The sequence below is a fragment of the Phyllobates terribilis genome, unplaced genomic scaffold (genome assembly GCF_046119375.1).
Source record: "Phyllobates terribilis strain yellow unplaced genomic scaffold, ASM4611937v1 Scaffold_2__4_contigs__length_985480577, whole genome shotgun sequence".
NCBI lineage: Eukaryota > Metazoa > Chordata > Amphibia > Anura > Dendrobatidae > Phyllobates > Phyllobates terribilis.
In genome coordinates this window covers 940,295,930-940,308,264 of record NW_027362762.1, presented here as the reverse complement: position 1 = coordinate 940,308,264, position 12,335 = coordinate 940,295,930, and the positions used below count along the sequence as shown (strand labels likewise).

Below are 12,335 nucleotides of genomic sequence, written 5' to 3'. Positions count from 1 at the left end.
TCCCCTTCTATTCTCCAGCCCCTGCCTCGTCCTTCCCCTCCTATTCCCCAGCCCCTGCCTCGTCCTTCCCCCTTCTTTTCTCCCGCCGTTACCTCGCCCTCCCCTTTTATTCTCCCTCCCCTGCCTGCCTGCTTTCTTCTATTCTCCAGCCCCTGCCTCGCCCTCCCCTTCTATTCTCCAGCCCCTGCCTCGCCCTCCCCTTCTATTCTCCAGCCCCTGCCTCGCCCTCCCCTTCTATTCTCCAGCCCCTGCCTCGCCCTCCCCTTCTATTCTCCAGCCCCTGCCTCGCCCTCCCCTTCTATTCTCCAGCCCCTGCCTCGCCCTCCCCTTCTATTCTCCAACCCCTTCCTCGCCCTCCCCTTCTATTCTCCAGCCCCTGCCTCGTCCTTCCCCTCCTATTCCCCAGCCCCTGCCTCGTCCTTCCCCCTTCTTTTCTCCCGCCGTTACCTCGCCCTCCCCTTTTATTCTCCCTCCCCTGCCTGCCTGCTTTCTTCTATTCTCCTTCCCCTGCCTCGCCCTCCCCTTCTATTCTCCAGCCCCTGCCTCGCCCTCCCCTTCTATTCTCCAGCCCCTGCCTCGCCCTCCCCTTCTATTCTCCAGCCCCTGCCTCGCCCTCCCCTTCTATTCTCCAGCCCCTGCCTCGCCCTCCCCTTCTATTCTCCTTCCCCTGCCTCGCCCTCCCCTTCTATTCTCCAGCCCCTGCCTCGCCCTCCCCTTCTATTCTCCAGCCCCTGCCTCGCCCTCCCCTTCTATTCTCCAGCCCCTGCCTCGCCCTCCCCTTCTATTCTCCAGCCCCTGCCTCGCCCTCCCCTTCTATTCTCCAACCCCTTCCTCGCCCTCCCCTTCTATTCTCCAACCCCTTCCTCGCCCTCCCCTTCTATTCTCCAGCCCCTGCCTCGTCCTTCCCCTCCTATTCCCCAGCCCCTGCCTCGTCCTTCCCCCTTCTTTTCTCCCGCCGTTACCTCGCCCTCCCCTTTTATTCTCCCTCCCCTGCCTGCCTGCTTTCTTCTATTCTCCTTCCCCTGCCTCGCCCTCCCCTTCTATTCTCCAGCCCCTGCCTCGCCCTCCCCTTCTATTCTCCAGCCCCTGCCTCGCCCTCCCCTTCTATTCTCCAGCCCCTGCCTCGCCCTCCCCTTCTATTCTCCAGCCCCTGCCTCGCCCTCCCCTTCTATTCTCCAGCCCCTGCCTCGCCCTCCCCTTCTATTCTCCAACCCCTTCCTCGCCCTCCCCTTCTATTCTCCAGCCCCTGCCTCGTCCTTCCCCTCCTATTCCCCAGCCCCTGCCTCGTCCTTCCCCCTTCTTTTCTCCCGCCGTTACCTCGCCCTCCCCTTTTATTCTCCCTCCCCTGCCTGCCTGCTTTCTTCTATTCTCCTTCCCCTGCCTCGCCCTCCCCTTCTATTCTCCAGCCCCTGCCTCGCCCTCCCCTTCTATTCTCCAGCCCCTGCCTCGCCCTCCCCTTCTATTCTCCAGCCCCTGCCTCGCCCTCCCCTTCTATTCTCCAGCCCCTGCCTCGCCCTCCCCTTCTATTCTCCAGCCCCTGCCTCGCCCTCCCCTTCTATTCTCCAGCCCCTGCCTCGCCCTCCCCTTTCATTCTCCAGCCCCTGCCTCGTCCTTCCCCTCCTATTCCCCAGCCCCTGCCTCGTCCTTCCCCCTTCTTTTCTCCCGCCCTTACCTCGCCCTCCCCTTTTATTCTCCCTCCCCTGCCTGCCTGCTTTCTTCTATTCTCCTGCCCCTGCCTTGCCCTCTCCTGCCTGTTTTATTCTATTTTCCCGCCACTGCCCTACTCATGCATAACAATGCTACTAAAGAAAGGTCAGCAGAAAGCTCCAGCGGACTTGCGTGACCGGCGAGTGTTGAATTGAAAGGACGACTCTTGTGGTTTTAAGTTCATTGCATCTAATTGTTTTTATTAACGCAAGTAAAATTGTTCTTAGGTTACAGAAATGCGCAGTGGAACCACAAAATATTTGCTACTCTTCAACGAGGGAGACCCCCAGAAGTGCCTATTAATGTGAGGAAACCTCCAAATATCGGTATGTTGTGTTGAAGGGGGAGCTTTTTTTTTTCTTTCATTAGTGCACTTTATAACTGGGTGTTTTGTTCATTTCAGTGAATGTGCACCATGGTAAACACTTAACAGGTGCTGTGTGCTTCAACTCTGCGTTTCCAGTGACCATGTACCAACAGATCAAGATGCACAAGAGGATTCTCGGCCATCTCTCCTCTGTTTACTGCGTTGCTTTTGATCGCACCGGTCAAAGAATTTTCACTGTAAGTAAACCTCAGACCAACGAGAAGAGCGAGGCCACATGTACACATCTGTATACTGCAAGATCTACATCCTCTGCATGTCTATTGAATAGTACTTGGAGATCCATAGTGATCTGTGATCAAAGAGTAGAACCTTCCGAGGTTCCAGATCACGTAGTCATATTATGGACGTCAAAAATAAAAAGGCCACATTTTGATGGCGTTTGGGTTTCTTCAACCCTGTAACTTTTAAAAATGGCTGCTAAAAACCGACAATTTTAACGTGGTCTGGAGTAAGTGAACCATTTTTTCCTGAGGTGTGAAAAGTGGGTTAAGAACAAAAAACAATTTGTGCTGCCTCACCGATCCTCTGCCATTCCTGTTCCTATTCTGTGCCGTCTTCTTTTAGTTTCTGATTCTTGCTGCAATGGTGATGTCCCGATACAGGGTTATGTGACGGCTGCAGCCAATTGCTGGCTGTAGCATTGACCCGCTAAGGTCACTGGACCGTCCGCAGTGGTTACATGTTCCTGTGTTAGTACATCATCGCTGCAGGGTACTGGGCTGTTTTGGAACAGGATCTGAGAGGAACACCGTCCCAAGAATCTGGGCTAGCTGTGGTGTGATCTGCTGTGGGGGGGGGGTGAGTGGGTGGGTGTCCTTAAACCCACAGCCCACCCTTACAGTGATCGCGGGCTGCCGATGGGTTGCCATGGCAGATGGACCTTACTAAATACTATTGTCGACGTCATCTTTGTTTTCTTATCAAATTAAACTTGAGAGATCGATTATTTTTCTGCTTCAGTATTGCAGTATTTAGTGCAAGCGATCAAACCACTAAAGCATTTAAGTCTATATGTTTGGTATCGCCATAATCAAACCATATTGCCAGGTCTCTTTTGCCAAAAAATGCACTGCAAAAATGAACCTTCCCATCAAAAAACAGGTGTCATTTTTTCTCTCACAATTTCACATGTCATTAAACAAGTGCAAAAACAAAATTGGTCATGGTGGGAAGTGGTTAAAGGAGTTGACAACTTTATTTTATGTTGGAAACTGCACGTGAACTCATTTACTAACAGGAAGATCTGAGGCAATGACTTCATTAGTATACTGCTGCCCCTTGACTTACTCCGATCTTCTCCCTTTCTGCAACATGGTTCCTCTAATGGGACAACCAATGGAGGGGCATGTGACCAGACCTGTCCACCCACGGCAAAGGAAACTAGTGCAAAAGTGAGTGTGTGAGGGTTTCTTTTTCACACTCCAAAGCCATACTGATAGGGAATTTAGATAATGAGCTCCAATGGGGACAGTGATGATGTCTGTAAAGAGCTGTGGAATTAATGGCGCTATATAAGTGAGTAAAACAAATATTATTTAATGAAGGCCACTAATGGACAGGTCTGGTCACACGGCCATCCATCTGCAGCCATGCTAGGAACAGAGCACAAATGTTGCTGGAGTGGCTGTTACTCTCTCCTTTGTGCGCCTGCCGCTCTCTGCCCCCTTTTGCGGCGGTCGTGCTGGGGAAAGGTTCACGGAGCGCGGTGTAGACTGTTTCGGTTGATCACAGCTGTGTTGTCCACCTGTTCTCCTCACCGCTTCTTCCTGTAAGAATATGTAAAACTTGCTCAGCTTGTGTAGCTGTTCCTGTTCAGGTGACATTGCTCGCCTCTGATAATTTTTCTTTTTGTATCCCCCCCCCCCCCCTCAGGGCTCAGATGACTGCTTGGTGAAGATCTGGTCTGCACTTGATGGACGGCTGCTAGCCACACTAAGAGGTCACTCAGCCGAGATCTCTGAACTTACTGTGAACTGTGAAAACACCCTGATCGCTGCTGCAAGCTGTGAGAAGATCATCAGAGTGTGGTCTCTCCGAACTTGTGCGCCCATGGCGGTGCTGCAAGGTCACTCGGGGGCTGTTACCTCATTACTTGTAAGCATCGGTTCCCATTGTTAAAAGCTGTGTTCTTTCATCCCCTCTCCATCACCAAATAGACTATAAAGCATAATTCTCATTCTGCAAATTCACATTTGCAGTGGTGCAAATGTGTTTTTACATACACACTCCTAGTAGCATTGCTTTTAGGGGATATATTGCCTTAGAGGAGCACCATATAATAGCACCCTATGTATATAATGCCTCCGAAAGCTGGGAAAGTGAAGCCATCACTGATTGGCCGCAGGGATTGCGTGACATAACAATGTGATGCGATTCCCAGGAGAGCCACTGCTAGAACAGAGGCGACATCAGAGGCGAGTATAGGTGTTATTTTACAAGGGGGAACAAGTGGTGGACAACTCCTTTTAAGGCAGTGTTATTAATCCCAAGCAAAGTGCCCCAAAGTGTTTATATGGACAGTCGCATCCTGCATTTAGCTCGACCTCCAACCGTGTTATAGAATCGTCATTAACTTGGTTAACCTTCAAAGGGGTTCTCATCTTAAATGGGTAAAACTGGAAAGTGATTGTAAAAACTTGCAGCTTTGCAATTTGCCTCTTATTAAAAAAAGAAAAATCCTCCTGTCAAATCTGGAGCACACTGCACCTAGCCAGGAGGCAGGGGAGCGCTGCGCTCCTGAACATAGGAACTGAACACTTTTAATAACTATCCAGCATAAAATGAAAAAACAAACAACTGAATATAGAATGGTGAAGGTTGCAGTGGTCGTATGGACCTTATTTAAGCTTTGCGACCACTATGGGGGAAAGGGCTGAGAGTGGAGAAACGATGCTGGTCCAGGGAGGTATGTGCAGTTTTTATTTCATGCTGCTCATCCAACCTTTTGAAGTAGCCCTAAATCATCGGAGAATAGTTAAAAACTCCCATTTGGCAGATTGAATTCACTGTAGCCAGCATTAGAAATTGGAGTACAGAGGCCACAGAAGGAAAACTGTCCAAAAATATTGACTGAAACCCACTTACAAAAATGATTTTTAGCTAAAACTACATGCATTTTAAGGAAGAAATGGAAAAATCGTCCCCAAATGTGGACAACCTAAGGCAGGCCAAGTTCAGACTGGTGTATTCATGGTTCATATACTAACCACAATGCCTTGGCAGGTCTCCCACCCCACAATCGCAGCCTCATAAACAAAGATGGCTGTAAATTTTGGTCGGGAAACCAGTGTTCATGCCTCTTGGCATTGCATTCTGTATACAGACCATGAAATACACATGTATGAACCCAGCCTATGCACGTGGCTCAGTGGTTAGCATTACTTTCCAGCCCTGAGGTCCAGGGTTCAAAACCCACTAAGGACAACATCTGCAAGGAGTTTGTATGTTCTCCCTGTGTTTGTGTGGGTTTCCTCCTGGTTCTCCGGTCTCTTCCCACACTCCAAACACTTAATGATCGTGATTTCAGATTGTGCACGCTGTCCCCATTGGGGGCTCAGTCTGTTAAACGCTGTGGAATATGTTGGCGCTATATAAACCAGCGTAATCAGCTTGAATTCTTATATGGCTTCTCTTTTCTAGTTCAGCCCACTGGTCAAAGGTTCTACCCGATACTTGGTGTCTACCGGCGGGGATGCTACAGTCTGCTTATGGCAATGGGATGTGGATACCTTACAGTTCAAGTGTGTACCACCACTTTTTTATAGAATTCTTATTTATTTATTTATTTTTTAATTATTTCTTTATGTATTTTTTTTTTCTTCATTAATATCAGTGAACATCCCCTGAAATTCATCGAAAAGTCTGGACCTGGCGCTCAGATGCTGTGTTCTTCGTGCAGTGCCGGTGAGCAGAGATGATTTGTATGCGTCTCTGTGTAGTAGTGTTAGTATTTAGCCGGTGATCTGTCTGTTCCTGTCTAATGTTCTGGCTTATAAGTGCACCTCTGTATAGAAGGGTATAGGCGCCATTGAGCTTCCTGACCATTTTGCTGCATATAGAAAATCTGCAACAGCTTTCAATCCTCTAGGACCTGCACCTATGCTCTAGGTGTGTAGTGCCCCGACTCCCATCCCACCCAGTGTGCCAGCCGCCGTATCATCCAGGTGGTGATTGAATGGGAGAGATGGGCATGTGGAGCCTCTGCTCGCTCACCATTCACCGACCGGTGTCGTGAAATCTGTCTTGTGTGAACACGGTCTGATTCTCCTACCCTCATGCTGTTGTATGTTGCAGGTGGAATGTTTTTGGCGGTCGGTGGCAGCGACCACACTATCAGACTCTATTATTTTGGAAATGAAAACCCTGAGAAAGTGTCTGAACTTGAAGACCATAACGTGAGTACCTCAACTTTCTTTACTACACTTTAAAGGGAACTTATTGGGTCCGGAGCTGGGAGGAGCAGAAACTGAAGATGCCGACAGTGCAAGGACTGTCAGTCAAAGGGCAAGACTGACTACTGAGCCCGGACTAGTCCTGGCTGACTGGCATACATCAAGCTAATGTATAGAAGTTCATTTTACAGAATTTGCAGCTGTATATAACAAAATATTACTGGAATATTTGAATATAAGTTTATTGGTGTGGTCTAAAAGCAATGGAAGACCAGACCGGGTTCCCTTTTTAATCTGGTCCTATAAAAGCTATTACTAATGCAACACATAATGAACGTTCGCAGCGTTCCCTGTAGATCCTCCCTCATTGTCTTCTATTATCACATTACAATCAGAACTGTGAGAAATATGGAAAGAATTTTTAGACTTTTTTTTTACAGTGGTATTTCCTAAAACACGTTATACAGTATTCATGTATCCTGTGTCCCCCAAAATTCTCAGCGATAAGATTTATTTAGACAGTGGTGTCCCCCCAGTGAAGGCAGAGCCCTGGGCCTGTACTCCGGGGGACATCCACGCTGCGTGATACCCTGCACCGCCCGGCGCTCATTTGTATCTGTCAGCAATTTTGCTTTTTCTTGTTTGTAACAGAATTGTGCTTACATTGCAGGATATAGTCGACAGCATTTTGTTTTCCTACAACACTGAAAGGTAGGGGATTTTTTAATATATATTTTTATCTTTCGGAATTACGGTGTTCCCTTAAACACTGTTACCATATAGCATAAATATAAGTCATACAAGTGTAGGGGGTGTATGGAGCGGGTTTAGAGATTGATCCCACACAATACCTGGCAGGTGCACGCTGTGTTGCACAGCCGGCATCTGCCTGTAACAGAATCATCCACAGCTTGCTCTGATCGCTGCGGTTTACTTGTGGACCGGCTCCCATCTGCCTCCCTTGCAACACGTTCGCTGGATGCTGACGGGTTACCATTACTGCTATATTGGTCCTCCTATAAAGGCCAGCCTGTGGAGTATGTCTGTTATCTGTACATTGCAATGTTGTAGTATTTGCTGTATGTAGTATAATTATTAAATGATCACAAGTTCAAGTCCCCTAGGGGGAATAGCGAAAATATGGGAAAAATGAGAAAAAAAAACTTAAGGAAAAAATAGTTTTGAAGTTTGAATTGGCCTCCATTTAGCGATTTTTGCAAATGGAAAAAAAAAATATATATATATCTGATATAGACCTCTTACTATGCCACCTATTGCGGACCCCTACTTTTAGGGGACTTATAGTGAGTCTAGAGAGTAAAGGGTTGTGGCATCTGCGGGTGATATTCTGCTGGTAATAACGAACCCCAAACAGGTCTGCCGTTCCCTAATATGAGAATTAGAAGATGTGGGAGGCTTATTGGACTAGATCAGTTGAGATAAAACAGAGGTGATGATGCTACGCGGCCCCTACAGACCATTATTTGGCATCGGGGTTCCCCTATCAGTGGACTACTTGCTCATTAAAATACTTGGGAGGCGACGAGACATCCGGCTAAATTGTACAAAACCAATATCCATTTATATCTCAGTAACTTCTTATCCACTTTGGCTAAATGGAAGGATTTTAGTCTGTCATACCTACAGTAGGTAAAGCCAATTTAATTAAGATGACAGAATTTCCGCATCTTCTCTATTTTCCATACTCTCCCTATGTAGCTCCTAAAGAGGAGAAACGGATCAACTATTTATACCGCTCATTTATCTGGGAGGGACAAAAGCCCCGTGTAGCCTTTAAAATACTTCACAACAACTGAAGGGAAATGGGGGAATAAACTTCCCTGATATTAGACACTATAACCTATCATCCCTATTCCGGGTGGTGGTGGACTGGATGGGAAGGACATCCTGCTACCCAGTATGGCCTGGAGTGCTGTCTCACACCGGGGCTAGCTCTTTCCACTCTAACTTATACTGAATTGTTGGCGGAGATTAGAGCAAACCCTCTCCTGGTATCTACATGGAAGGCATGGCAGAAAATACGCCTACCGTTTTGGCTTGCTCCACCGGCGCTTCTTCTCCCACTTGTTGGTAACCCTCATTTTCAACATGTACCTTCTCACCCTGTCATTTATCGGTGGCACTCTCAAGGTATAATATCTATTAAACACTTGGTCTACTTAGAGTAACGTCGTATGTACTCAATAGAGGCGATGCAGTCTAAATACCCTACCGTCAGATTCCCTTCTTTCCAATATCTACAAAGAGTTGAGTAACAAAGATACTAGCACAGTAGACTAGCACTAGTGTGGAGACCATGCCTGCCCAGATGGTTCACTAAATCTAATTCCTCATCTGGTCAAGTAGCCAACAACTAGAAATTCATCCTTGTTTCCCTGGATTATGAGCAATCCCAATTTCCTCTAACAAAATGTCAGATTGAGGACCCCACCTTGTCCTGCAGCACCATTCTGAAAGCTCTAGATGAAGCCCACAAATTCCCCCCTTCAGCTCGTTTTCTAGAAATGAGACTAAAACAGAACCTCCATGGGCTTTAAGTGCCTCTCCCCCGAAGACCATTTGTTCCACTGCTTGTGGACATGTCTGGTCATGCTGAGGCCTCCTCGCATAAAGAGGGAAGGGTGCCATCCTTTTTTGAAACTTGGGAAAGTTTCATCTCTGCTTCCACAACGCATTCAGGATGATATTAGAACTTGTTTCCAACCAACAGTGTGGTGTCAAGAGCAAGTACTGTTAGGAGAAGTGCCTATATAGACATTTTTTAGGAGAATCACTACTCTGGTGTCGGTGGGTCCTGGACAACTTTGAGAGAGAGCTTAAGGTTACTCACCCATGTTGGCTGATCAATATGTGAGAGACGTACCTGCTTCAGACATGGTCTCTTCTCCCTTCCCAGTTTTTGGTTTTTGTTTTCTTTTTGAATCAATATAATTATGCCTGGAATAGGTACTTTGCTACCCACCATCTTATAACAACATATCATACATATGACAGTAGGCTTTGGTTAATCCTTGTAATTAGTATATATGCTTTGGGTAATGTTTGCATTCATGTATGTAAATTTTAAATTTATTCAATTCAATAAAAACAAGCTTTAAAAAAATAAATAAATCTGATGTTGCTGTTTGTAGAAGTCTGCACTGTGGAAATAAGATTATTTAAACTGTAAGTGACTTAAGATAAGCTTCTCAGAAAATGGCAAAACAAAGTGCATTTGTTGTGATTTATTTTATTTTTTTTTTTTAATCACTAAAGAATAAAAGAAAAAGTTTGACATCGCTGTAAACTTACTGTCCTGAAGAATCCTTTTACCAGGTCATTTTTACCACAAGCAATAAAAATAAAAACAAGATTGAATTGTGAATTTTTTTAAATTGTGTAAAGTGAGCACTATCATTCATTCACTCATTCATTCATAACTATAACTCTTCTCACAAAAAACAAGCGCTCGTATGGCAGTGTCGATAGAAAAAAAAATGTTAAAGGATGATGTAAAAGTGCAAACACGCTAATTCAGTTGCTCCGTCCCCCACTTATTCTTATGTGACTGGCAGCGATGGCCGAGCAGTTGGGTGCGCTCTAGCGACAGGCGATGGCTTTACTTGGAGAAGCTCCTTTTAATATAAGTAATTTTTTCAGGTTTGTAAGTGGAAGCAAAGATGGAACCGCACGAATCTGGCGTCTAGAGGAACAGGAGTGGAAAAGCATCGTACTGGACATGGATATGACTCTAGATGACAGGTATTGTCTACTAGTTTTCTATTAACCATGAGAAAAAAAAAAACTTTTCTCCATAGAAATAATAATGTCCTTGTTTTGACATTTAAAGGGTTTTTCCCAGGTTGCATTTTTTATCGCTAGACATCCTCTTAGTAAAAATAACAAAATTAGTCTTCGTTACCCCTCGCCTCTCCACTGTCCCCTGGTATTGCTGACATGACTGCAGCGCATGACTGCTGCAACTGGGCGCATCGGTCTCGTGCCGTGTACACAGGGCAAAAAACTAATTGGTACAGTTGCATACATGTGCAGCTTAGACACCTATTACTTTCAGGGCGGTATAGTTACCTACCTCCCCTTTAAGAAAGGCCTACGAGCCGGTGTTATGGAGGGCTGGAGCACTGCTACTGTTACCCTAAATAGGTAGGACTTTACTAGAAAAACGTTGGGTACATGCTCATCTGTTTTGAGGCAAATTGGATTCACCTCGACTCTAAGTGTTTGGATTCACTCAGATCCGGATCTCTTATTGGTTGGCTTCATGCGAATCCAGCAAAATGGTGCGCTGACTGCTACTTTGCTGGATTGTAGAGAAAAAAATCATCCGTGCTGCTCATCCGTGCTGCCACGGCAGTTCTCTCTTATCAGTGACGTACTTTTTCTACTCCCCCAGCCCCCATAACGGCACAACGGAGAGAGGGGATCCGCCCTTTGAGGACAGGAAACCTACAGATAAAAAGGGCGGTACCTCTCTCCTGCATCAGTTGGTTTCCTGTCCTGAACGGGGGGCCTACAGTCTCTGTGGTACCTGAAGAAAGAAGATCCGGATGATCCAGGCCCAACCAGTCCGACTCAAACAGCTTCGGCTGGTGCGGTGTCCAGATGCCCCACCGTTGGGGTCAGTGGGCCTCTAGGGTGAGTGGGGTGATTCAGCCTGAAGAGGAGGTGGTGGAAACAGCTGCTTCCCTCTATCTTCCCTGCGCAGGGAGTGTCACCTCGTGGCATAGGCGGTACTTCCATTTTTCACGCGCGCGCCGGGGCGCGGCCTTATGACGTCATGCTGCAATGCATTACCTGGAGATCCAGAGTTCGCAGGCGCGAGCGGCCGGATATGGGGCTGGGGGGAATACATGGATGCATTATAAAGGGCGATTAGCATCAGGAGATCCTGCTCATGTCAGCTGGCATCATGAGCGAGCATGACCTGGGAGAGTTGCAACTTCTTTCGCCTGTGTCTCCGTTACCGCCGCAGCAAGCAAGGAAAGGGCGCTCCACGTCAGCATGGGAACAGCGGGAGCAGTCGTTCAGGCAAAACATCCCAGCGCAGTAAAGGCTCCAGCGCAGCATGCACCTCGTGAGGGAACCCCCATACGGATATGATTCCTCCTGACAACCCGGTACCCCTTCATTCAACTGGGTAAGTGATCTTCATGAAAGTTCGGCTAATAATTGGGGTCCCCTCTTTCTTTTCTCTCGGAGGGAAGAAAAAGTACAGGCAAAACCAAACACAGAATCTGTGCTCTTTGTGCAGAGAATTTACCCCCTACTTGGGTGAAAAAACTCTGCGGCTCTTGTATAGAGAAAACGTTCGAGGAAACCCTTAAATTTGCCGCAGAACTGAGATCCATAATTAAAACCCAGGTGGAGGACACAGTTGGATCCCTTCATGGGAAGAAACAGAGGAAATCTAAAAACGTGTCCCTAGAGTCCGCTTCTAGTAGCCCAGACAAGGCCAGTACGGACTCTGATTCGTCAGGCTCATCCTCATCCTGGGAGAAAAGGAGACGTAGTTTGTTTTCCCATTGAAAAAGCTGATAGCCTTATCAAAGCCGTTAGATCCACCATGGGTCTGGTAGATCCTCGTCCCAAAAGGTCTGTCCAGGACATTATGTTCGGGAGTCTAGAGCAAGAAAAGATCTTTCCCTCTTAATGAGAAAGTTCATTCTTTGATTAAAAAATGAATGGAAAAGACCAGAGAGGAAAGGCCTTTTATCCCCGAAAAGGAAATACCCTTTGATGACCCGGCTTGCTCGTTCTGGGAGAATGCTACATCTAATTTTGGTGCTATCGCTAAAGCATCCAAAAAATTCTCCCTTCCGTTTGAGGAC

The 12,335-nt window shown here is 46.8% G+C and overlaps 1 protein-coding gene across 1 annotated transcript in view; it reads left to right on the top strand.

Annotated features, from left to right (window-relative positions):
* The window catches only part of BRWD1 (bromodomain and WD repeat domain containing 1), a 133,469-nt gene that overhangs the window by 22,407 nt on the left and 98,727 nt on the right, over positions 1–12,335 (top strand). The window contains exons 6-13 of the mRNA XM_073668425.1: positions 1,935–2,033; positions 2,111–2,271; positions 3,968–4,189; positions 5,735–5,835; positions 5,928–5,998; positions 6,389–6,489; positions 7,157–7,197; positions 10,147–10,248. Of these exons, the coding sequence (XP_073524526.1) occupies positions 1,935–2,033; positions 2,111–2,271; positions 3,968–4,189; positions 5,735–5,835; positions 5,928–5,998; positions 6,389–6,489; positions 7,157–7,197; positions 10,147–10,248 (898 nt within the window). The remainder of the gene's footprint in view (positions 1–1,934; positions 2,034–2,110; positions 2,272–3,967; positions 4,190–5,734; positions 5,836–5,927; positions 5,999–6,388; positions 6,490–7,156; positions 7,198–10,146; positions 10,249–12,335) is intronic.